The sequence below is a fragment of the Trichogramma pretiosum genome, unplaced genomic scaffold (genome assembly GCF_000599845.2).
Source record: "Trichogramma pretiosum strain Unisexual culture from Peru unplaced genomic scaffold, Tpre_2.0 scaffold17, whole genome shotgun sequence".
In the NCBI taxonomy this organism is placed as follows: domain Eukaryota; kingdom Metazoa; phylum Arthropoda; class Insecta; order Hymenoptera; family Trichogrammatidae; genus Trichogramma; species Trichogramma pretiosum.
Genome location: NW_019641225.1, coordinates 1,894,996 through 1,921,194, shown reverse-complemented (window position 1 = coordinate 1,921,194; position 26,199 = coordinate 1,894,996). Strand labels below are relative to the sequence as shown.

General features: G+C 40.4%; 4 protein-coding genes across 4 annotated transcripts; all 4 read right to left on the bottom strand.

The window, feature by feature from the left end:
* Positions 1 to 14,230: 14,230 nt before the first annotated feature.
* On the bottom strand, positions 14,231 to 15,064 carry LOC106649093 (chymotrypsin-C-like). The gene is made up of 3 exons (XM_023458138.1): positions 14,992 to 15,064; positions 14,570 to 14,904; positions 14,231 to 14,457 (listed from the first exon to the last, which is right to left on the bottom strand). The coding sequence occupies exons 1-3, from the start codon at positions 15,056 to 15,058 to the stop codon at positions 14,395 to 14,397; spliced, it is 465 nt and encodes a 154-aa protein (XP_023313906.1). The 5' UTR covers positions 15,059 to 15,064; the 3' UTR covers positions 14,231 to 14,394.
* Positions 15,065 to 15,811: 747 nt separating this feature from the next.
* On the bottom strand, positions 15,812 to 16,930 carry LOC106649092 (chymotrypsinogen A-like). Its single transcript, XM_014366364.1, has 4 exons — positions 16,867 to 16,930; positions 16,463 to 16,800; positions 16,104 to 16,397; positions 15,812 to 16,042 (listed from the first exon to the last, which is right to left on the bottom strand). Exons 1-4 carry the CDS (start codon positions 16,928 to 16,930, stop codon positions 15,812 to 15,814), a joined length of 927 nt encoding a protein of 308 aa, XP_014221850.1.
* A 537-nt stretch (positions 16,931 to 17,467) lies between these two features.
* LOC111693486 (chymotrypsin-C-like) lies at positions 17,468 to 18,702 on the bottom strand. Its single transcript, XM_023458165.1, has 4 exons — positions 18,630 to 18,702; positions 18,211 to 18,530; positions 17,850 to 18,140; positions 17,468 to 17,784 (listed from the first exon to the last, which is right to left on the bottom strand). The coding sequence occupies exons 1-4, from the start codon at positions 18,700 to 18,702 to the stop codon at positions 17,548 to 17,550; spliced, it is 921 nt and encodes a 306-aa protein (XP_023313933.1). The 3' UTR covers positions 17,468 to 17,547.
* Positions 18,703 to 21,269: 2,567 nt separating this feature from the next.
* LOC111693485 (chymotrypsin-C-like) lies at positions 21,270 to 22,461 on the bottom strand. The gene is made up of 4 exons (XM_023458164.1): positions 22,389 to 22,461; positions 21,983 to 22,311; positions 21,619 to 21,912; positions 21,270 to 21,553 (listed from the first exon to the last, which is right to left on the bottom strand). The coding sequence occupies exons 1-4, from the start codon at positions 22,459 to 22,461 to the stop codon at positions 21,320 to 21,322; spliced, it is 930 nt and encodes a 309-aa protein (XP_023313932.1). The 3' UTR covers positions 21,270 to 21,319.
* Positions 22,462 to 26,199: the final 3,738 nt, after the last annotated feature.

Here is a 26,199-nt window from a genome sequence, read left to right as displayed (position 1 = left end):
GACACCACTCGAGAGCACCTACGCACTCGCGCACACCCACGCACGCACGCAAGCACGCACACACACACAGGAGCGCACGTGACAGCGCCGAGGAGCAGCCCCTTAATGCCTTCCAGGCCGCTCCGTTGTTTTCGCAAGGAGCAGCAGCGAGTCCGACAACCACGTGACAATCGCTGTTGTTGGCCTCATCTTTGCTTCGTTTTTGTTGGGCGCCAACGTCTCGCTTTTTCACACGATGATTATATTTTCTCGTATCATTCTCGAAATGCTCAATGATGCATGCGTAGTCGTTACGTCGATCGATGGTAATAGAAAACTGTTACTATGGCATACTTGCAATTTCACTCGCAGATACACTTGTCCATCTGTCAAATCATATCACTCGCAAAATATTTTTCCCTTGCTTTCGGGGCACTCGCGCACGATGTTTCGTTCACCAGCTTTTTACACGGAAAATCAAATCGAAGTACTATGTTGTAACAAAGAAAACTTCGTTGCAGTCGACATCGACTGCAAGACAGTCTAGCAGTAGACAGTTGACTACCGCTGCGTGACGCGCGTGTGCGTGCTTTCGCTCGTCCGACGAAACAATGTCGGTGGTAGTGGCCGCGTGAGAGCTCAAGGGTGGTTCCCGGGAGCCGACGACGATACACGCAAAAACAGAAAAAGAGACAGAGAGAGAGAAACGGAGACAGAGATAGATAGACGGATAGATAGGTAGATAGAGAGCTTTGCGGACGCGCAACTAAAGATATCACTGCTGCTTCTCGCCGGCGGTCCGAAATCGCACTCGCAAAGAGCCTCGAAAAGCGAGAGATCTTGTCTGCAGCTGCTCCACGGATTGGGGCGGCCGGCATTGAATCAGTAGCAGTAGAAAATCTTCTCTCTTGCTCGCTCGCCTCACAGCAGCATCGTCGTACGTATGTACCAGCGCTCACAGAGAGAGAAGTAATGTAGAGGGGGATGTGTCGAGGCTAGCGCACCGCGCGCGAGCCAACGGGGAGCCGACGTCGACGCCTCGCTGCCGCTGCAGGGCGTGTCCGCAAGCTCGCGAGCGAAAGCTCCAATGGCGCGCCGCCCCACTACTACTAATTCGCAGCAGCAGCAGCTACCCTCGGCGGCAGCGGAGGAGGAGTGGGGGCGGACGTGGCAAGGATATAGCAGCGTAATATCCAAGCCGAGAAATTCGCGCGTTGTGCGACCCCTCCGCCTGCCTCGCGCCGTTATAATATAATACGCGCGCGGACTGCTATACTGCACACACATAGAGAGAGAGAGAGACGACCATGGTCGTGTGTGTATATGATGTAGCTCGAGAGTGAGCAGCAGCAGCGGCAGCTCGAGTCGTTATCGCTCTGGTCGCAACGGAGCGCGGAGAGCTTGATCTTGACGACGTGTATTAACCCGTGTCTATACTCGGCAGCGGGGGAGGTACTACCTACTACCTACCTACTACTACTAGTGCTGGGTACTTGAGATCGCTTAAATTTTGCTTGCCTGGATTAGAGTGGCCACCGCCTCGGTTACCAGCTATATATAGTATAGCTGGTACTGTGAGCTGCTGCTTCCGCCAACGCCGAAAGTTAAACGAGTTAAACGAGACGCGGCACTTTATGCTCCTGAAAATTTTAGAGGGTGTATATAGCACGACGTCGACGACGATGTAGCTTTGCGACTCACGCCGAGGAAAGCTCGAGCTGCGGAGCTGAGAAAAGAGGGAGATTGCCGCGCTCGCTGTATTATATACTCGCGCTAGCGAGCTCGATGAATTAACTTTGCGAGCGCGGCAGCGGCCGTGTATATAATACGATATGCATAAAGGAATGGGTACGCGAAAGAGAGATGGAGGATGAGAGAAGCTGCAAGACGAGGGAAGGGGAAATAATATTTCGTGGTACGATTGTTGCGTTTTCTAATCGTAACCCGATGCTCGCGCGCGATCTGATTTTGTAAATTTTATGAATTTTGTATAAGTTTTAAAAATAAATAAATTCGCGGATAATGAACATCGCAGTCGAACTTTTTTTTGAAATAAATCAGCATTGTATTGTTTATTTTTCGTACTTTTTCTGGTGCTATTACGTTACAAATGTCAAGCATGCTTTTAAAAGACCTTACCACTAGATGGCGAGTACTCATTGTGTGTTAATCCGCAAGTGGCAAAGTTAAAATAATTGGATAAGTTACACTGAACACCTTACACTTCAGTCGGTTAATTGTCACTCTGTTGTCAAGATTGTCTGTATTTTTCATGAATAAAATCAGCTCTATTCTTCTCGAATCGCTTAAAATCCATACTTCCTCGAGTTAACACTTTCATTTCTCACGTATCCTTTATTCTCTCGAGCTTGACAACGATGTCTCTCGGCATCGATATAAAGGCACCAGCACATGCACACGCAAACACTGCAGGCTCGCTCTTACGATACGTGATACATATTCACTCGTGCATCGAGGACACGTAAACGAGCGCGCAGCCCAAAGTGGTTTGTCTTTAATTTAGCTCGAGCTTGTAACGTCTTGAGCGCTGCGCGGACTATAGGTCTAGAGGGAGAGAGAGAGAGAGAGTCATTGTTACTGGCACGCACACGCGGGCCTATAAACAGACTGCGGCGAGCAGCGGAGCTTTATCTTGCTGCGAGCGACGTTCTCAAGTATGCTCAACGCCAGGCATATACATAGGAATTTGATGATGTTGACGCTTGACCCAGCCGTAGAGGCGAGTCTCTCGCTCGTAGCTCGATCGGCGCTTAAGTGCGTATGTAAGCACACAGGCTCGGGAGATAGCGAAGATGCGACGACGACGGCGATCGGGACTTGGACAACGACAGCCAAATCTGCAGCTTTAAAGCTCACGTGTACGCAAGCCGATAACAGGAATAGGTATTTTCTAAAATTTTGGTTGCGAGCAAAACAATCAAGTGGTACACCTATTTAACCGCTAGATGGCGCATGCCCAAAATCTCGACAGTCGCAAGAGAAAAAGCGAAGTTTCAGGATCAAGTAAGTCTGTATATAGTAGTACACAAATCATTGATGTAGTATTCGAATTTTGAAGATAGTAGTAGAAAAAAATATCTACTCGTCAAATACATACGCTCGCAGAGCAAAATCAACAATCTCTCCGCGATGGGTATATGTAATAAACCAGCAGCGGCCAATCGTTAAAATAATATCGTCATCATTATATTATCATCCCGCTAACCAATCGCATTAAGATCCATCCAGCGTGTACATAAAGCCCCGAATTTCCCTTCGCTTTATACTACCAGCAGCAGCGAGTATACACGTATAATAATCGTACCGACACATTAGCAGACAATTTTGGAATTTACAGTCTCTCTACGGCTTCGTGAGAGTGAGTGAGTGAGTGAGGTAGAGGAGGGAATATAAATGGCATCGAGTCGAGTGGAGCGAAGTAGTGGTGGTGGTGGCTGGCTGGCTGACTGGTGCTGATGGTGGTAGTAGTGGAATTGAAAGGGGTGGAAGCCGCTCACCGTGATATTGACGAGAGAGAGAGAGAGAGAGGCCCGAGCCGAAGCGAGAAAGAGGCAGCAAGAGAGATATATATACGTACGAGGCGTACTGCACTGTTTGCGAGTTCGTCAGTATGTATAGTGGAAGCCACACACACATACACACACACTTTGTTCGCGTATTATATATACGCTCTTAACTCTCGGTACTCGGGTGCGTTTGTGTGTGTGTGAGTGCGTGTCTGCATGTATGCGCTGCGCTTCGAATATTGTTTACCCGACCATTAAGGTAATTGCCGCCGCGGGTTACGATATAGTACACACTCACACACACATACACATATACACACGATATGTATACGCGCGTCGAGCTTTCTCTCTGTGTCTCGCGTCATGGACCACGCGCCGATCGAACGATCAGCATCCGGAACCGCGCGAATTCAATATAATGTCGGCTTTGCGCCTCTTTGTCTCTCTCCTAGCTATACGTATGCAGTATTTATATACACGTATAAAGTGTAACGCGCGCAGCGCGCAACTTTTTTGCCGCGGTTTTTGGCTTCGATGCGGCTGTCGAGTTACGGTTCGGTCCCGTAATATAGTTGATTAGGTATTGGGAGCATATCTCTTTTTTTATGACATTTCAAAGGTTAGAGCCCGCGATTAGAACTCTGAAATTATAAGATTATTTTTACTTTGGCACTTGTAGATTTACTGATGTTAAGATACTCGCCATCTGGTGGTAGAGATTCAAAGTGATTGTTATTTTTCGGTTATTCAAACACGTTTAATATTTTCAATATAACTGTATCCAAAAAATCGTCAGAAAATAGTTAGTTAATATTACTATTATTTAAAACATTTAAAATTGTCACGTTCAAAAATTTTCATCGGGGATCCAAAGAAAAAACTTTTGAATTGTACTCAGCTTTCGATTTAATACGCAATTCAAATGCCAAAAATGTATTTAAAAATCCGCCCTTTCTCCCACAACAATTTTTCTCCCTCGCCATAGCAATAATAGACTTTTCCTCGCGCGCATTCGCTTACAAAGCACAATGTGCAAGCTCGACGTCGCGCCGTCGGGTGGTACAGCAGCAGCAGCTTTACGCGCATCGTCGACGCGCATCGTGTATGCGCGGGGGTGGGTGGGTTCAACATTAGATACAGTCTAGGCGGCGTAATTGCGGTCACTGTCGCGAAGCCGCTAATGGGGTAATTATGATAACTGTATAATTCGCCCAAGAGAGAGAGACAGACAGACAGACTGACTGAGTAGACAGAGATGTAAACCTGTGCCGAGCGTGGCCCCTCCGGAAATATATATATATGTAGGTATACGAGTGCTGTGTCGCTGGGCTTTTGTCTTTTATGCCGTAGAAATATATATAATAACGTACGCATACGATTCTCGTTAAAACCCGAGCCGAGTTTACTCGAGTATTCGTTTTACCGCAATTAGCGATTTTACGTAATTAAAACTCAAATTGTTAAGGGCGTACTCGCGCGTATATACACGAAATGTAACGTAATATAGAATATAGACGTGTGCAGCTGCGCGCGAGCTTCGGAATATGATTCATTATTAAATGGACTCGCTTTGTAATACCAATATATGTGCGCGAGATTCATACAATGCATCAATTTTCGGACCGATGTTACACGCGTTTCGCGTAATATAATAATGTACAGCTCGGTGAACGATTTTATTGTATTGCGTATGTAGCACTCACGGTGGAGATCACGTGAATTCGAACTCGCATGATTCGAATTATCGCATTATTCGAGGTGATCGACTGGTCCCAGCCGAGTCACGATTAAAACGATATTTAAAAAAAGTCACGCAATTCAAAGGAAATGTCGCACAAGTCGTATTTGTGTATTAATTTTCCAAATTATGTGATCAGAAAACTTTCAGAAAGAAGGCCAGAAAGACTCCTCTGAGACATTAGTAAACCTTATCCATAACGAGCAGAACATTAAATGGTAGCTATTTTACCGCAAGGTGGCGCATGCCCGAATCCTCGGAAGTCACTAGAGAAAAGGCAAAGTAATAGGATTAAGTAAGTATCGTAACTATTCGAGTTACTTGACTGCTAAATAATTGGGAGTTCTAATTAAGTAAGTACACATTTTGCATGTTTATACAATAATAATGCTTGCTTTCTTCTGCTCGTATTTTTTTGAAGCCTTATTGATAGTCTTGTTGTATATCATGCGATAGATGCTCAACTTTCACAACGATCCGACATCAAAAAAGTACTTAAAAATGACAATGTTTTAAACTGCTTCAAATAGAATATTGGCTCTTTAAAGACTTTACCACTAGATGGCGAGTACGCGAATTCCGTAAACCCACGAGTGTAAAAGTAAAACTAATTTTATAAAACCCTGTTTCGGAAAAATTTCATGTGAGTCTTGCCTCTGAGAAGTTTCTCTTGACTCCGAAAAAACTTTTGTCCTTGCGGCTAAAAACAAGCCATGAAGTATCGATAATTTCTATCAGGAAATTGATCGACGATACCTGTACTCGCGCGGCCAATTCGATGATACCTATATAGTACAGCGACTGCGGGTGAGGAAATCATCGAGTTACGCACACGCATTTGCATATTTATATCTATACATCGCACACACACATACACGCGCGCAGATGAGAGAGAGAAAAGGAGAGGGGCAATATACAGGGAGTATAGTATACGTACTATATAGTACGGAGGGTGAGTTCGGGAGTTCTCTCTCTCTCTCTCTCTCTCTCTCTCTCTCTCTCGGGCGCGTCAATACAGATTTGCGCGATTGGTCGAATCAATCAATCGCGCGCGTCTGGCATGAGCTCTGCGGCTGCGTATCCAATTACACCGATTACTCAATGTTTACCTGGGCGCGCGCGCGAGCGGCGCTCTCGGCAGCTAGCTCTGTCTTTGTGTCTCTCTCTCTGTATACATGTACGTACATACACGCGAGTACGTCTGCGTGTACCGCGAGCTAGAGAGAGAATCGATATTTCGTCGGTTAAACAATCGCCCCTGTGAATCCGATTCAGCCGCTATTTATCTGCTTAATTTATTATAAAGCTTAACCACCACCGCCGACCGAATGCAGAGAGACATTATATCGATATAATTATTTATCATCGCGACTCGACTCTTTGAATCTTCTAAAAAGCTGTCGATGAAATTAAAAAAAAGAAAAAAGCTGCGCCCGCCGCACTCGATATCTCGACGCCGATATATACGCAGCTATATAGCTAGCTAGAGCCACTTGCCGTAGTCAATTATCCACCTGCCTAGTCACCAGCCTCTGGGGCTAATAGTTTGCCGCGCGCCGTAGTACACGTAGGCCCGTGTAAGCCTGGGCACTGAAAACCTAGTTATAGTACGTGCCGCGCGTCGCTGTGTCCGAAGAGAGATCGGAGCAGACCAGCCGTGACCAATTTGCGCCCTCGACGCCCAGCTAGCCTAGTCGTCGTCGTGCATCTCTACCCCTAGCCTATTATTCACGTATAGGGTCGTGCGTATAGATTTGAATTCGATGATGCCGAATTGCGTTTAGGTAACGCGTTTATAACGAGATACGTTCGTATATATACGTACGCAGTTCCATTTATTAATCACGTACATTGTCTCGTTTTCCTCGAGAAAGTCACGAGAAAGTTTTCCCTCTCTCGCAAATATCATCGTAAGGCATCGTGCGCTACATAACCGTTATATATAATATATATATAACCCTCTCACTCTCCACCAACGTTAATGTCATTACAAAAGCCTCGGCATACAAAGCCAACGGCATTAACACGTATTCAAAAGTTTTGGCCTCGGTTATACCGGCGCAGCTTGCTGCGACAAGTGTACGCGACTTCATTTTCTCTCCGCTCTCCTCTTGCAAAAGCGAGCGAGTCGAACGCGCACACCCCTTTATCGCTCTCCATTACACGCTCTACTTCATGGCTCTACTCGGCGGCGGCGGCATCGCTTATATATACTTCGCGATCGCAAAAGATAAAGACTCGGAGAGAGAACTTTTCCGAGCGCGCGAGTGGGTGGATGCGGATCACACACACAGCTCAGGCAGTTGGGAAAATAGGCAGAGAGCGTTTGTCATGATAGCTGACTGTGCGGTGCTCGCGCGGCGTTATTATAATTCGTTTTACGAGCGCGCGGTATATAGACGATGGTGTCGTAGCGTTGGCAAAAGAGTATTACAAAAAGTAAGGTACAGATCCGTATCACTATGAAAATATGCTGAGGCATTTGGATGGTATATATACCCGTGAAAAATAGTCTTGCCACTTGCGACTTTACGATACTCCATCTGTTGATGGGGTCGGAAAGCTCATGGTCAAATGTGCTTGATCAAATGATGGACTAATGAAAAAGAAGTAGAATTTTGTGCAGATTTGATGTTAAATTATGCGTTAAAATTAAAGAAACAAAAATACTTGATTTCATATCCCTGGTAAAAATATACTTCGACATTGATAATGTCCCGATAATCAAAAATTGACTTTTAAAATGTTACGTAATACATTTTCATTAATCGGCTTATTTTCCGTCTTAACAATTAATGCCACAAATATTAAGCGCTCTCTTCGTGGCCTGAAAACGATACATTAATCGTTTCAAAATAATTAGGCCATTTTTTGACCACTTTAAAAAACGACAATAGTCTTCACCACTAGATGGCGAATACTTATATCTACAAATCTGCAAGTAGTTAAGTAAAAATAATTGTATAAGTTATTGCTTATTATGTAGTTTGAACATAAGATCATTTAAAATATACATGTGCCCGAACATATGACTTTTCATTGGCCAAAACAATAGCCATAATATGTTGAGCATTTTTACAAAGGTTAAGGTACTCGTGTATTGACTGTTTTTTATGTGAAACACACTATAAATGCCTGAAAATACAATCACATACATTATTTTCGATGAAAAAATGAACAAACAAGATTTAATTACATTAAATTAAATTAATTTTACACTGATATTGGAATATTTTTATTGCAAATTGATTTCTTCATTATTGATTTACTTTCTGCGTCGATTGACAAAAATTCAATGATAATTAATGCCAGCCTTTACCACTAGATGTCGGGTACCCATTATTTGCCAATCTGCAAGTGACAAAGTTAAAATAATTGTATAAATCAAGGAGCAGTTTTGATAGTTCTTACCTACAGTGACTGTCTCGTCTTAATTACCCTTTGAGACAACTACGAACGCTCCCGTGATACGAAAACCCATATAAGATAATCGCGCTCGCTCCTTCAGTTTTTACCGCGACTACCCGCGTAACCAACGCGTTCGAAAAAGTTTCACTTCCGTACGAAACAAGACGAGGATAAAAAAAAGAGACGTAGAACAGGAAAAAAAGTGGCCTGGAAAATCGAGGGTACGATTACCCCATTGCCTCGCTTGCGCGAGCTCGAATTATGACGCACCTAGCGTAACGAAACGATCTGCGAGCCTCGGCACTTTATATTATACAATGCCGCTCGGCCTCGCTCGCTCGTTTTATATACGTACATAATATGGGAGCTCGTTTTCTGGTCAAACGCCTGGACCTAAGCTCCTGCCTCATACATTATAGAGTATATTATATACGAGGCAGTATCAGCTCTTTGTCCACCTTCGTCGTCGTCGTCCACTCCCGTTTTTTTTCAGTTTCGCTATTATACATTCGTGCGTGCTTGCAAGCTCAGCCTATCCGTTATACATAACCGATCGTACTCAATCGAGCGTTCGTACCTCGCGCAGCTCTCTAATACGCGGAATCGCTTATTGCGCGATGAAGATCTCTTCCCCTCCTTCTCCTCCGAGGAAAGAAAAAAAAGATTTTCTCCATATATTATAGGTGCTTTCCGCACGACTTGCTCTCGGATATATCGCCCATCGTCGTTTTGTACATAAATAAACGCGCGAAAACATCAAAAAGACGAGTACAGGGAGAGAGTAAGAGAAAAGAGAAAGAGAGACGATGCACCACACCGCAAAAAAGAAAACTCGAAGGAAGAAAGGGTCGGAGAATCGAGGGTTGAGGGAGAAAGAGATATCCAAAGGCATTATAAGCGTAACGACGCACGCGTATTTATTGAGCAGCCCGCGCGCTCGTACTCTGCTCCGTACTTTGGCTTTTGTATATCTCAGCGCGTTATGTATCGATGCCCGAGTATATGGGATATAATAATAATCGAACCGAGCTCACAGTGTCTCTCTAACGGCGTAGTTGTTGTATACGGACGAGCAGCAGCAGCAACAATAACAATGACAAGAGAACGACAACGATCACGACGAGGCCAAACGAGAGAGAGTTGCTGCTGGCGCGTTTTGTCACTCGGTGAGCCGAGACACCCCAAACTCGTTCACGCCTATCTAGAGCGAGCGAGCGAGCGGTATGCCAGCGGCAGCAATCCACGATAATTGGCCAATTAAAAGCGCCGTATAGCAGCCGAGTGAGAGAGAGAGAAGCGCGAACTATACAGCGCGTTATATACACCCGCGTAACGTCTCTCGGGTTACCTGCGCCACCGAGAACGGCGATACACACGTACGCGCCTACCCACGAAGCATCCGATAATTATTGCCGGATAGTGGCCACCGACGGGGTGTGAGCATGTATGTGGGGTATATGTGCGAACCCACCACCAAGTCGTATAGTTCGTATTTCGGATTATCGAGCACGTGTATGATCTTGAGTTTTTTTTCAGTGAATTTAGTAGAAAAAAATTGATATTTTGACACGTAGATAATATGGATTGAAACGACTTGAATGCAAAAGCATATACCTTAATTTTTAAATCGATAAGTGGCTATGTAAAAATTGTTGTTGAAGTACTAGCATATTATTACATTTAGTTAAAGTTGATTCTATTTGAATGATGCGATTCAATTATATCGTTTCTGTGGTGTTTTGAATATCTGGAGTATCCACAGGCACGGGACGGAAAACTTTCAAGTCATTTGAGTTTTTTAATTTGACTATAGGCTCCAATATTTGGAGGGATTTCGTAGGAACTTTACATCCGATAGCTGTTCTGACACAGCTGCTTATTATAATTGATATAAATTAGTTATATTTTCATAGGATAAGTGAGAGGTTAATACTTCAAAATTCGTTTTGTACGTAAACAAAATTAATCGTTATTGAAGGTGTCGTATATTTCGATGGCGAGCTTTTCGATTGCACCAACAGATGGAGTATTGAAAAGTCGCAAGCGGTAAAAACATTTCTGATTCGTATAAGTACGGCAACGGGGACTAAACTTTTCATTCAAATTCTTTCAAATTCATTCAAATTCTGTGCTGACTGGGAAATCAATCAATTAATTTCATTTCATTTCAGTGATAATATTTATACGATGATGTTATATCACACCGCGACAAAGAGTGCAATAACGGCAATTTAATTCACAAATTAAATTATTTCCTTTAAATTTCTACATATCCCTCGGACACACTTGATTTCCGTATTTCTCTCTCTCTTCACGGGCATCAAAGAAAACTTAGCGTCAATTTCGTACGCTATTACATACCTCACAGTTTGCGCGTGGGCGGGCGTGTGCATGCGAGCTCTGGCGTCGTCGTCGGCGATCTATTTCGCGCGTGTCGCCTACCCATATATACAACGACACAGAGAGCGAGAAAGAGAGAGAGAGAGAGAGAGAGGTATAAAGCAATTTGTCTCGCTAATGAGATGTCAAGAGAGTCGACCCCCGTATACGATACATACCGATTTCTCTCCTCGCCTCGCATAACACGTAGTGGTAGTAGTCGCAGTAGTGCACCCGAGAGCGCCTCTTCTCTTTATGTTTTTTTTTCTGGTGCGCTTCGCTCGACTCGAGCTTTCTCTCTCTCTCTCTCTTCTTTCTGATTGGCTTTTTTTCCGTATACCTACTACTGCCGTGCCTGATGTTGCTATACCACCACCACCATCACGGTATATACTATCAATTCGCGCTGACTGTGCTTTTGCAAGCTCTGCACACGCGTTTATTCGGGCGATTAAAATTTAGCTTCTTAATTATCAATTTATCCGGCACACCCACCGCCGACGCCTTTGTGATCGTCGACGTGTAATTGGCGATCGTATTGCGCAACCATCGCATAATCTCAGTCATCGAGAAACGAGAAAAGTGAATTTTCACCGAACGGAGATTTGCGTCTCTTTCTTCGAAAACGTTTATACCCATAAATATAATTGAAAAACGAAAATGTTTCGCGCATAATACACGACGTTATATACAACCCGCGTATACGATATATAATATGTAAACTCGCGCGCAATACATATATCCCCCGAAAACTAATTGGTTAAATCTGCGCCGGGGCCCGAGCAAGCGAGTAAGCTAGCTAGCTGGCGGCTCTCGCATAACTGCGAGGCTAATTGGGTGATTTCCTGACAAATTATATCCACCCGTGTATTATCATCATTATTATTATATGGCGTGCACGGTGTATACACAAGTCACAGGCACGCCGTATAGTTTGTCACTTGATGCCGCGCCGCTTCTCTCTCTCTTTCAGGCGTGAAAGAAAACGACCACTCGAGTCGAGGGTGTCTCGCATTCGCTCGTGCATACGTACGCACGCATATATAAGCAACAGCAGCAGCAAAAAAAAAAGGAGAAAAGTCGAAAATGATGATGTCTAGCTGTCGTATACGCGCGGCCAAGGACTAAGGTTAAATAGCCGCCTCGAGCTCGGCTCGCGTTTATACGGATGAGTAATTACGTATTCGACGCTTCGCGTGAACTGATTGATGACGATAAAGTTCGTTATATTGTGGCTTACTTCTTCTTCTTCTTCTTCTATCTGGCCATGGCGCGTGCAGCGAGAGACACACAAGAGGATTAAATTTTACTCAGGCGCGCAGCGCATTTTCGAGGAAAAACGTATATTAGCCCGAGTTTCGGCTAATTGACTGCTTTTACGCCCTCGAGTGGTTCTGGTCCGTTGTACACCCGCGTGCACGTGTTTGAATCTATAAAGCTCCTAAAATTATCGTTGTAATTATGATCGCAAACGTAAAAGTATCGTAGAAGTCATTATAAAAAAAATTTGACAGTTAGATTCTGTTTTCTTTTTGAAGAAAATCTGCATAATAAAAATAGAAATAACAACTGTGAGTAATAACGAAAATGAGTACAAATAGATGATATCTTCTCATCGTCAAGAATAATTTGGGAATTACAACATATATTTTTTTTATTCATTAAACTTTTAAGATAAAATTTACGATAAAATTTGTAACACTAAATGGCAAAAATGTTACTTTGCCTAAACCCATTTCAAAATACAAAATACAATAATCAATTTACTATCATAAAATTTGGCGTGGCTATTAAGAGTCAGATTAGTTCACGCACGTTATCGCTGGTTGAGAAATTTTGTACGATGTGCAGCTTGTCATTTTTGTCAATCCATAAGTACGATACATTTTATAGTTAGCTCATTGGCCACAGATGGCGCGTCATCAACTCGCGAGTGGTTGAATCTCGTTCGGATTGGTATAAATGAAATGAAAACTCGGCACTTGTAAAAAAACTTCTTGCCATTTTTTCCAAACCAAAGAATTAAATGTAGACACTTATTTACTGTAAAATCCATCAATATTCGTTGTACTGGCTTCTCCACGCGCGAGTCTCGAATAAACACCCGCGTCGCAAAAGCTCCAACATCGTACCGATTATACATATGAATATCGGTCTTGGACGTGGAGAAAGAGAGAGCGTAGCTGCCACCACCTCTGGGACATAATTTAGTCTCTCGAAAACTTTTTGAAAAATGATAACGTCTCTGCCACGGCTTGCGCTACGCGCAATATAATAAATGGTCATTTGGTACAGTGGCTCGGGATAATCAAGCCCGTCACACAGCAGCAAAGTATCAACGCCGCATGCCCATCAATTTTCATCGTCGAACGATTCGAGATAAGAAGGCTCTGTGTATATACACATCTCTCGGGTGAAATCTCCTTTCTCTCCCCCCCGCGCTCGTGCCTCAGCGGGCGAGCGAACCTGCTCATTTGATGCCGGTGACACAGTATAAATGTATATATGTGTACTCCCCAAAGGCCCCGTTATACACACGTAGTACACGTCGAAGCGCAAACTTAAAACCGACATCTGCGCGCGGTGGATCGGGCTCTCGAGCTTTTATTGTGTTGCTGCTGCTGCTACTACACAACGCAAGACTGGCAACTACGAGCAAAGTGTGCATTCGTTTCGGCAATTATGCGTGTCGGCCCAATGAAGTTACGCACTCGTGCAATTACGGTCGTACGATTTTATTTCAAATTATTCGCGTCTCGCTTCGTGAACATTGACACGATACGAGGCGCGCACGTCTTAAATCTTCTCGATCGCATAAATTGCAATAATACAGAGATACACTATATCAAATAGTTCGCGTGCTCGTAATAATAGGTGACGCAGTGAGGATAGAGATGCAGGTAGGGCTCCAAATTGTGACTCTGTCTGGTGTACGCGATGCTGCTGTCCATTTTGTTCTGCATAACTTTGTGAATGAAGTCCAAGTGCGACGAGACTCGGGTGAATCTTTCGCCGTTGCCGCAGTGCTGGTCGATCGAGTAGCTGTCCACGCCCACGATGACGTTCGTGCCCCAGATAACGAGAGAACCACCGCTGTCGCCCTGCACAAAAAAAAGCATCTCATTACGTGATACTTTTTTCTTTTTTTTTAATTACGTAGATGGACATCGATCCTCACGAAGCAGTTGCCTTCCAAATATCCTTTGTACTGGGCCAGCGCTTTGACGCACACCTCCGTGTTTTCGCAACCGGCTGCGTCGGGAACGTTGATGGTGCCCACGGCGTATTTGAGAAACGGACTCGTGTTGCTCGGCTCCAGATCGCCGATCATGTTTCTGACCTGTTGGTAAACGCCGAAGCCGTTCATGACCGCAACGTAGAGGGTCGGAGCCAAGTAATCCCTGGGCCCGGGTAACTTGACCGTTCCTAAGTAAGGATGATTACCGATTGGTAACGGATTCCTCAACTATCGGTATCGGTATCGGCGATTCAGTCGATGAGCACAAAATAATCGTGAAGATTTTTCAACTGCACCGACCTTCAGAATCGCTATGTCGTTCCAGTACGGATGCGAATTGTAGACGTCGTCGATCCAAGTTCTCGGCACGTACATGTACTCGACGTCCCGATACACGCCGATGGCTTTGTTGTTCAGATCGACCGTGCCGGCGATGATGCTCACCTCTCGGCTCTCGAACTGGTGAGTGACGTTGTTGGTGATGCAGTGGGCCGCCGTGACGATGTGACGAGCGTCGAGTATGCTGCCGCCGCAATAAGTCTCGGTGCAGGCGTAATTACTCAGGAATTGAAGCGAGACCGCGTACGGAAATTGGCCAGGTAGGGCGAACTCGCCTTGGACGATTCTCGCCCTCTCTGTGGGTGCGAATCATAAATGTTGCGTTAAGTGCTGCGTATGCGGATCGCGGGTGGATTTTGATAAACGATCGTGATCGAGCTTACTACAATCGACTGCAGTTTTGAGACACGGTACCAGGAGTATAGCGAAGAAAAATATCGCGCTGTCCATTTTTGACTGAATATTGAAAAATACTCGTAGTAAGTATCGTACTACGACTTTTCTTTTGTTGCATCGCTCGATATAACTCACGAAATGTGCATAAAAATGTTTTAATACTTCGCAGCGAAGTTTCGAGTCTTTGCGAAGCCAAGATACCGAAGAGAGCTTTAATGAATTTTTCGGCATTTGAAATTCTTTCAGGCTGATTGAGTAACATTTTTTGGATTGTATTGGGTAAAATATCAGCCGGTAGAGAAGCTCAACATTGATAATAATCTAATAGTCAAGACTTTTCTATTAAAATTATGTCACAATGACAATTTGATTATGTTAACAATTTAGACCAGTTTTTAACCATTTTAAATAAGATTATATGACTTGTTACACCTTTTTTCTATAAATTTTCTAGTGGCAAAGTCAAAGTAAAAATTGTTTATAAAGTCAATAATTGTATACATTCGGGTTATTCGTGCAAATTTTTCATGATCATTACCGTATGATTACAAACCTTCAAGTGATAACAAAAATAATCTCCCAACTGTATGGTGAATTTGCAAGGATTTTGCATGAGTGAAAAAATCATTCTCACAGATACTACTGAAAGTTTTTTGAGGACAATATGAATTTTGAAAATTTCCATCTATTTGAAATAATTATTCTTGGCAAAAATTGTAAACTCAGGAATTTGGTATTGCATTTTAATATAAACTGAAGAAATGAAGAATTTTCAATAATGGCGAATAACAAACTCATAAATTTTTATTAAAATTCACAAAGAGGAATGTTTGGATAATGATCTTCAGCATCTAAGGTTAGTTCTACAGGCACCACTGTTTCGTCGATATTACCATCGAGCACCATCTTAATAAAATCCAAGTACTCGGAGACCCTTGTAAATGTATTACGTATTCCACAAGTTACATTACGAGAGTAGCTATCAATTCCAACGAGAATATTCGATCCATGGATAACAAGTGGACCACCACTGTCACCCTGAATTATAAATTAGACGAATGAGAAAAATTAAAAATTTAATAATTTAAATTAAACTTACTTGACAGGGACCTTCCAAGTGTCCATTTGACAATCCGTAAGCTTCGAAACATATTTCTCCAGAATCACATTGGTAAGATTCATTTGGAGCATTGATGACACCACGAGCATACTTTAAATACGGAACCGGTGGTTCAGATTCTAATTCACCAGTGGTCGTATTTAAAATTTGGGTATTGGTGCCAAAACCCGCAACACTTCCGTCGAATGTATCAGGTGGTAGATACTCATCGGTATTAGGTAACTGAACCGCACCCAAAGTTTCATGATCACCAAGAGGCAACGGATGTTTCAACTGTCAATCGATTGTTCGAAAAATTAAAAATATTCAAAAAGTAAAAATATCATTAAAATTCTCACCCTCAAAATTGCTATATCATCGTATATCTCGCCTTCTTCGTATCCGTACGAACTTGGTATGAATATTTTCTGAACAGCGCGATAAATACCACTCGTTTTATTCGACAAATCCGTTGTACCTGCCACTATTGTAATTTCATTCCTCAGATCATAAGTACTGTTTAGAGCAGAATCAGTCGCAAAAGCGCAATGAGCAGCTGTGATGATGTGATATTCATCAAGTATACTTCCACCGCAAAACGGATAAGTGCAATAGAACTCCGTTATGAATTGGAGTGAAACTACGTAAGGAAATTCACCAGGTAAGGCAAATTCACCTCTAATTATTCTCGGTCTTGCTATTGAACACAATTGAATATTACATCGTATTTTTTATTGATTGTATTGATTTTATGTATGCATACCACTAGTTACAATGTAGATAAGACATGGATTAAGAAGCACAGACAACAGTAAGTTGGTTTTCATTGTCAATTTTAATAATCATCTATTCCAGGTGCTATTTTGAAGATTAATTAGATAAAGTATTTGTGAATTTCTTTTTTGAATATTCTTTAAAAAGCTTGAAAAAATAATACACTGAATAACTTACTAAATTTTACTAGAAACCTTGCTATTAAGAAATCGTTAAGAGGGGTTTTATGAGGAAACAGCTTAAAATTATACGTGGAATGCATGCTAAAAAGCACGACGTTTAGAAACGAAGTAGCCTGGACATTAATTTCATTATTTTTTTTTTACGACCGATGATCGGAAATCATTTTCAAACACCTTCAAACTTACGAACAAATTCTTATCAAGCGCTTAAGACCAATTTTTCCGGTTCAAATGCACTTTAAATTGCAAATGTAATTTACATGTGAAAATCATACATGATGAATTAAAAAAAATCTGATATATTTAGACCTTAAGTATTCAATGGAACGATTTAAGTTTACATGAGTGAAATGTTTATTTATTCACTAATTATTGTATGAAATGTAGAATACATTTTGTTTTGGACTAATATTTATAATATTTATTGACTTTAAATAATGAATAGGGCTTTATAGCCATTTTTGCATTGAAAAATTGGAATTACGATGTCATGTATCGTGTCCGCATAAAGGAATGTATGGATAAGCATCTTCAAATTCTAAAGTTAGTTTTACAGATGAAATCGTTTCATCGATCTCATTATCGCGTACCTTCTTAATGAAATCCAAGTACGAACTTACCCTTGTAAATTTTGTATATTGCCCACAATATTTGTCGTTAGAATAGCTAGTGATTCCAATGAGAATATTGGTATTCTCGATTACAAGAGGACCGCCACTGTCGCCCTGAACAATACATTCAGCATATAAGAAAAAGAAATATTAAATTAAAGGATAAAAGGTAAACCTACATTACAGGCTCCTTTCAATTGTCCACTTAAAAATCCAAAACTCTTGAAGCACACCTCTGTAGGTTTACATCCGTGAAAAACATCAATAATGTTTACGAAACCGCTAGCGTATTTCAGATACGGATCTGATAAGCCATATACTTTGCCAGTATTCAACTGTAAAAATTGTGAATTATCACCGAAACCTGCAGTTGTGGCGTTGAATGTATCAGGTGGAAGATACTCATCAGCTTTGGGTAATTGAACCAAACCCAAGGTTTCATAATCAGCAAGAGGTAGTGGATGTCTCAACTGCCAATTGAAAATTGTTTTTTGGAATATTACGAATATTCAAAAGAGTCAACATAGTCAATGTTCTTACCCTCAAAATTGCTATATCATCATGACTTTTTTTATTGCTTGTATACGAAAGTGGTATGAATACTTCCTCGACGTCGCGATAAACACCAACTTTTTTATCTGTCAAATCCGTTATACCTGCTCCTAACGTAATTTGTTCGTTTTTTAATTTATTAGTAACATTATTAGTCACACAATGGGCAGCTGTGATGATATGATACTCGTCGAGTATACTGCCACCGCAAATATGGTAAGTGCAACCTTCCGTAAGACGCTGGAGTGTAACGATATAGGGAAATTCGCCAAACCCGGCTAATTCACCTTCAACTATTCTCGGTCTTGCTATCAAAAATCGATTATTACACAATTATTATATTATTTTTACCGAATGTGTTTTTAAATATAGTTCATAATAAAATTAATGATTTTATGTATGCATACCACCAGTGACATAGCAGATAAGAGATGGACTAAGAAAAAGGAGCAAGAGGAAATTTATTTTTATCGTTAACATAATTGAAACGCTTGAAAATGCAATACATCTAATAACTCACTAAGTTTGACTAGAAACCTGATAATTTATAAATTGATTTGCTAGTATGAGGAAATAGTTCACGTTCAACAAATTATCTGCCAATGGCACGACTTTTTCTACACGTAGTCGTAAAAAGTATAAAGTCAAAAGAGTTTTATAGGTTGTTTTAATCTTAAAAGTATTAGTAGTGGTAAAATTAGACAAAATTATTGAATATTTTCTTTTTCATGTCGTTCGCGCGTATCTGAGCTATTCTAGAATTTAGTTCCGAATTTTTGTCTATAACCGGAAAAATTTTTTCCGCTGAACGCATATTTTGAACATGAGGTATTGTTGTTGAAGGTCTTAAAAAGTTAAAAAATGGCGTGATAATTATAGATTTTTTTTAATGCAAATATTTTATTAAAAACACATTGGTAAAATAAAGCGACTTTATTAACGTTGAATTATCTTTCGCTTCACGGTCTGAAATCATATCCTTCAATCATATTTTACAATCATCAGCTTCTCCCGAATTGACAGAATTGCTCTATCCACATACATTTTTGAACACAATGTTATTTTCTTTATTCTTTGTCTCAAATTAAAATTGCTAACAGCGTCAATTTTTGAATAAATTTTTTGTTGTTTTTAACATCTTTTTTAACTTTAGCTATAGTTTCTGCTTTTTTCCAAACTGAAGGGTTTATACTTTGTCATTGGGACAGAGTATTAATCGATTGGAAAACTTGACCAATATGTATAAGAAACTTGAAATTATATCCGTTAACAATATAATGACAAATGAAACATCTGCTGTTGAGTAAACACTCATCAATACATTCGTATCAAACGTATTTCGAGGACTTTATTTATGTTTATCAAAAATTTGAATTTTTTTATCGCATAATTCGAAATGAGTGTTAAATTTGAAGAAAAATCTCATAATTCGAAAAATTTTGAAAAGAAAATTCGATTTATATGATACTTCCTTCGAATTATGTGACATTTTTTGCATGGTTTTGTATAAAACAGTACCGTGTAATATTGCCTACACATAGGCTACGAAAAACTCAAAATTTCAATTTTAGATAGGCTACAAAAAAATCAAAATTTTAAAAACCTTCAAAGCGCCTACGCCTAAGCAACCCACCAACACACACAGCCAGTTGCTCCAATTTTGAGTGAGCTTATTGAACAGTTCGGTCCATAGACCAGAATTTCACTTCATTTTATGAACTCTATAATAATTAGAAGGTTATTTCTGCAATTCCAAGAATTCTAATCAGCTACTTCTCCAATATTCGAGAATGTAGTAGATGGACAAGTGTAGAAATATTCATAATTTACACAAACAAATAATCCAGAATAAAACAATAACTATGCCTCAGGCCCGACTCGACAAGCAAGAATCGATATGGAACGATCCTCTCAATACTCACTTCTCTTCCAAACCGCCTTCCCTTTAATAAATTATAAATGAATAAATAACTTGTATGTAATAAAAGGTCGACGTGTGTATGAAGTGTAAGGAGTTGCCCGAAACAGCAACGGAAAGCTGAGTATAATATCTACGTTATAATTCAATAAATTCCAACAACAATAATAATAATTAACGATTAATAATAATATTCATATACAGCATTCTAGAATATTCGAACATCGGCTAGAGGAACAAAGAGACAAAGAGAAATAGATCTTGCCACTAACCGGAGAAGTGGTCCAATCCAAACTCGCAAAAAGCAATAAAAATCTAAGCGCTGAAACCCAATCAAGCAGATGTCTCCTCAAGACACGGTTTTCTCGATCTGCCTGTGCTCCAGCAGCCAAACGACGAGGTTCTCTGTTTTTAACTATGTAAGTTCAAGTGTTCTCTCCTTCACTCACATTGCCTTTGGCCGATGTTCACTAGGACACAGTACTAATCCATGACAATGAATGTAACTTTCATTATGTTCGATAATAAAAAAGCTTATAAGTCTAGTTTCTGTTCTATATTACTTATTTTAATACAAATCCATCACACGTCGTTCGATCGTGCGCTAACCTCACTTCGCATACCAGAAAGTGCAACTCATGACTCGGAAAAGGGGGCATAAATGTGAACTTAGCACAGTGCTATAAAATTGAGTACGATATTCGAGCCAGAGATGTGGAACTAAGAATCACAGACAACAGTTGCTTGGTTTTCATCGTCAATGTAACTAATCAGCTATTCCAGTTGCTGTTTTGAAGATTATCTTTTTCGAAAATTCTTCAAAACCCTTAAAAAAAGAATACACTCAATAACTTACTAAGTTTTACTAGAAACCTCGCTATTAAGACATAGTTAAGCTAGTTGAGAGGGTTTATAAAGGAACTGCTTAAAATTATATGCAGACTAAAAGTTGAAAAGCCCACCTTTTCACCATATAGCCTGGACAATAATTTATTGGTGTTTATTTTCTTTTTGACCACCGAATAGAAATCATTTGCAAGCAACTTAAAAATTAAGCACGAAATTCAGAATATATTTTGTTTTGGATAAACGTTAATAATATTTATTGACTTTAAATATTGAATGGGGTTCTATAGGCATTATTTGCATTGGAAAATTGCGATTACGGTGATATATATTTTAGTGGCAATGAGGAATATATGGAAACGCATCTTCATGGTGTAAAGTTAGTTTCACAGACGAAATCGTTTCATCGATCTCATTATCGAGCACCTTCTTGATGAAATCCAAGTACGAGCTGACCCTTGTAAATTTTCCATAGTGCCCACAATAATTATTATCGCCTTCATAAAAGCTAGTGATTCCAACGAGAATATTAGTATTCTCGATTACAAGAGGACCGCCACTGTCGCCCTGAACAATAAATTCGACGTATAAGATAAAAAAATATTGAATTAAACGATAAAAGGTGAACATACGTCACAGATTCCTTCCAAGTGTCCGTTTAAAAATCCGAAACTCTTGAAGCACACCTCTGTAGGTTTACATCCGTAAAAATCATCAATAGCGTTTATGACACCGCTAGCGTATTTCAAAGACTGATCTGATGGGCCTGCTTCTAATTCGTTAGTGTCCAAATGTAAAATTTGTGAATGATCACCGAAACCTGCAGTTATGCCGTTGAATGTATCAGGTGGTAGATACTCATTAGCTTTGGGTAATTGAACTACACCCAAGGTTTCATAATCAGCCAGAGGTAATGGATGTCTCAACTGTCGAGCGAAAATTGTTTTTTGGAAAATTACGAATGTTTAAAACAGTCAACATAGCCAATTTTCTCACCTTCAAAATTGCTATATTATCATCAAGCGTCTGATTTTCTCTATTGTGTGTAAACGAAAGTGGTATAAATACTTCCTCGACGTCGCGATAAACACCAATTTTTTTATCTCTCAAAGACGTTGTACCTGCTCCTATTGTGATTTGCAGATTGTCTAATCCCCATGTTTCTTCATCGATCACACATAAAGCAGCTGTGATGATATGATACTCGTCCAGTATACTACCAGCACAATTAGCGTAAGTGCAACCGTCCCCAAGAAATTGGATTGCAGCTACATAGGGAAATTCACCAGGATCAGCAAATTCACCTCCAACTATTCTCGGCCTTGCTATTAAAAAATCGATTATCATATAATTATTATATTATTTTTTACATAGTGAAACGTTTGATTTTATGTATACATACCACCAGTGACACAGTAGATAAGAGATGGACTAAGAAACAGGAGCAAGAGGAAATTTATTTTTATCGTCAACATAATTGAAACGCTTGAAAAAATAATACATTACATAACTCACTAAGTTTGACTAGAAACCTAAGAATTTATAAATTGATTTGCTAGTATGAGGAAATAGTTCACTTTCAACAAATTATCTGCTAATGGCACGATTTTTTGCTACACGTAGTCGTAAAAAGCATAAAGTCAAAAGAACTTTATCGGTTGCATGATTGAATATATTTTATTTTTAATGTCGTTTGCAAGTATCAGCATGATTGCGGGACGTCACTCATCAGAGTTTCTATAATTTCTGCATACGGTCGTAAACCATGAAATTCAAGAAAACATAAACAAACGAATGAATACAAACATTTTTATTTTTGTATATAATCAAAATTGTACAACAGTAGGCGAACCCTGAATCAGATCGATGTGCGCGATACTATCGTCGATCCTATTTTTGAGCACCTTCTGAATGAATTCCAGGTACGCCGATACTCTCATAAATTTTTGATGCGTCGCGCAATGCTCTTCCTCGGAATAGCTGATAATTCCAACCAGAATACTCGTTCCGTCGACCACGAGCGGCCCACCACTGTCTCCCTGCGAATCGGTTCGAATCGATCAAATAACGAATGAAACGTGAAAAAATCGTAGTCTCGCAATCGGAGGAGATACTCACGACGCAGACTCCTTCCAGACCACCTTGGATGTACCCGTGAGCCTTGAAGCAGACCTCGCGCGCCGAGCACGAGTAATAGTTGTCGCGCGCGTTGATGATACCTCGGGCGTACTTCAGATACGGCAGCCACGGGGCTGGATTCGCCTCGTCCTCGCTCTCCTCTTGGTCGCCGAAGCCCGCGACGACTCCGTTGAGCCGGTTGGGCCACAGATACTCGTTAAACGCCGGCAACTCGACCGCGCCTATGCTCTCGTAATCGCGCAGAGGCAGCGGGAACTGCAGCTATACATCGAAAATCGCACGATTATATACTTGAGAAAATCGACTCGTGTACTCACCCTCAGAATCGCCAAATCGTCGAAGATCCTCTCCGGGGTTCGGTGCGTGTACGACTCGGGCACGAAGACCTGGCGGACGAAGCGATAGAAGCCGATCGTCAGGTTGGACAGGTCCGTGGTGCCGGCCGCCACGAGGATCGGCTGGTCCGCCAATCGATAGGTGTCGTTGTAGGTCACGCAGTGGGCGGCCGTGATGACGTGCAGCTCGTCGAGTAACGCGCCGCCGCAGAACGGCTCGGGACCGAAGTCCGGCCCGCTCGGCTCGGGATGCTGCAGCGAGACCACGTAGGGAAATTGACCGAGCTTGGCGAATGCGCCGTTGATTATTCTCGGTCTAGCTAAATTGTTTACAAAACGATCGATCGATGAGCGTAAGTGTATCGACGAAAAGACATCATCGACGGATTTATATACGTACCACCTGTAACGATTTGTATCGCGCACAGTGCCAGAAACGACAACGAGAGTAATTTTTCTTCCATCGTCGATGCGAGTAATAAGCTAATAACGATTTTTCATTTAATGTTTGAGTTTAAGCTCTGCAACAAAAAATTTTTTTAATGTATCATCGCGAGACGAGAAAAAACTCCAGGACAGAGCCACTCGTAATAATTCGAAATAGAAATTGATGATAAAAGGTTAATATCAAGGATATCACACCTGTACGCGACAGTACGTCCACAAACAAACGTGATAAATGAATATTATTAGATACTCCCACTACTTCGCGAGCATTAAAATTTAAGTTTGCAATTGTTCCACGCCGTTTAACGAGCAAGGTTTATTATCGTTTCAATTCTTACATTACGCGAGTTCGATGCGATGAAAATAAAAACGCGATCGATATTTTCGCTTATCAATATGGGCTTTCGTTGACGTTTCTCATAATTCTTATCACTCCTTAAATACAGGCCGTGACCCACCCATCTAGTAAACTGTCCGACGATGGCTATGTAAGTTATGAATTCATTTGTAGTAAAATTTTCATGCTTTCACTTCGCATTTGTGCAGATCATGCATGCACGACATAGTAGCGAATTTCAAATATCGTTCGAATTTTCAAACCTCCATCACTAGATACCCGATATACTCTGAATCAGGTGGACTGAAGAGTCACTACAAACAAATTGAATACATATTAGTCATTTTTTTACATATTCGATTAAAACATTTCCAAAATTGCATAGCAATTTTTGTGAGTGTAGAAGTTTTTATTATGCCAACGTCTATCAGAACGAATTTCGACTTTTTATTTTGTTCAAATAATTTTTAATAAATGTCACAATCGAAGGCTTTGCTACGAGTATGTACTGCAGCTATGCCAGTTTTGAGGATTTTTCTAATCAAACTCGCTTCACTTGCACAAATTTTTCAATGCAAATTACTTTCATAAAATAATTTCGTTTATCATTGTGATGTTCAATTTCGCAGATAGTTGTCGATAAAGACTTCAGTTTAGCTTCAATATTATCGTATTAAAAATCAAAGGTGATACATTCAATTATGTTATTGGTCTGATTTTTGTTCCCTAATTTCATACTAAATATTCAACTTTGATGTTTATTTATGCAGATTGATGTCGAAAAATTCAAGTTTAACGTCAATGCACTCAAAATCTATGAATATTTTTTTTTCAATTCTTCCTGCAATAGCATAACCTCGTTCATGTGTAAGCATAAAAAAATCGTGTAATAATTTTAGACGATCGAATAATGGAAAATAATTTGAAAAACTGATTAGTTGCTTTATTAAATAGTCCAACCCAATAATAAATTAAAACTCTGTAGTCTTACATAATATTATTCATTTATTAAATTACAATTGTTATTAATATTATTTTCCGAAACCTGGAACCTCTCTCATCATAAAACTGGGATCTCGTGAACATTTTGGTACTGGGTCCTCAACCACAGTACCATTTGGCAAAGTCATATTTACGTATTTACATGGATCGAGATGAGGAGCAAACATATAGACGAGATTACCCCAACTTATCTGAAAAATTGTGTGAAATTATAAGTATTATAAATATAAATGAGATTTCGTTTAATGATATTAAATTTAATTTTAAAATAAAATTACTTGACGACTTTTCCTTATTCCGATACTTTCGTTGAAAGTAATAACCAGTACAGCTGACAGAAATATCAGGTTAATGCAACGAAGGCCCATGATTTTTTGATATGCGATTCGATCGACTGCGTTAATAATGCGTAGCGCAGGTTGCCTTTATATTCAAAAAAACGCGTAACCGATTGATATAATTTTTATTGCTAATACGATTGTGTGCAATGAGCAATAAAAAGCGATTAATGTTGTAATAACGACGTGGGACCCAGTAGTCTAGGCAATGCTCAATAACGATTGGCCTGTCACACACTTAAGAGGACACACCTATGTTTATGCCTACAAATGAAAAACATGTTTTTATAGGTCCGTTACTCTTAAGCGGAAAAGAATTTTATTACAAAACTTTTGAGACCACACGGATCAGGATTGGTGAAAAATTGCATTCAAAATCATGCGGTCGATGACTTAGAAATTACAAGTCAATATTCATGTTCGATGGATGATTTTAAATAATAAGAGGAACTAGAGACATATTTTTTGTTGTAAAAGGACCTATAAAAACATATTTTTACATCAGAAACAAAAAATTTTAATAGTAATCCTTAATTTTCATGTTTTTCATTTATAGGCATAAACACAGGTGTGTCCCCTTAAGGGGAGGCTCTCATGAGACCCGATCAAAAAATA

Bases quoted from the DNA above. Each gene is read 5' to 3' on its own strand.
- LOC106649093 (XM_023458138.1), bottom strand. From the start codon at position 15,058: ATGGACAGCGCGATATTTTTCTTCGCTATACTCCTGGTACCGTGTCTC. The intron at 14,905-14,991 runs GTAAGCTCGATC...TCGCACCCACAG, and splicing joins CAAAACTGCAGTCGATTGTA to AGAGGGCGAGAATCGTCCAA. The intron at 14,458-14,569 runs GTCGGTGCAGTT...ATCCTTACTTAG, and splicing joins ACGACATAGCGATTCTGAAG to GAACGGTCAAGTTACCCGGG.
- LOC106649092 (XM_014366364.1), bottom strand. From the start codon at position 16,930: ATGAAAACCAACTTACTGTTGTCTGTGCTTCTTAATCCATGTCTTATC. The intron at 16,801-16,866 runs GTATGCATACAT...TGTGTTCAATAG, and splicing joins TATCTACATTGTAACTAGTG to CAAGACCGAGAATAATTAGA. The intron at 16,398-16,462 runs GTGAGAATTTTA...ATCGATTGACAG, and splicing joins ATGATATAGCAATTTTGAGG to TTGAAACATCCGTTGCCTCT.
- LOC111693486 (XM_023458165.1), bottom strand. From the start codon at position 18,702: ATGTTAACGATAAAAATAAATTTCCTCTTGCTCCTTTTTCTTAGTCCA. The intron at 18,531-18,629 runs GTATGCATACAT...GATTTTTGATAG, and splicing joins TATCTGCTATGTCACTGGTG to CAAGACCGAGAATAGTTGAA. The intron at 17,785-17,849 runs GTAGGTTTACCT...TGTATTGTTCAG, and splicing joins AATTGAAAGGAGCCTGTAAT to GGCGACAGTGGCGGTCCTCT.
- LOC111693485 (XM_023458164.1), bottom strand. From the start codon at position 22,461: ATGTTGACGATAAAAATAAATTTCCTCTTGCTCCTGTTTCTTAGTCCA. The intron at 22,312-22,388 runs GTATGTATACAT...ATTTTTTAATAG, and splicing joins TATCTACTGTGTCACTGGTG to CAAGGCCGAGAATAGTTGGA. The intron at 21,913-21,982 runs GTGAGAAAATTG...TTCGCTCGACAG, and splicing joins ATAATATAGCAATTTTGAAG to TTGAGACATCCATTACCTCT.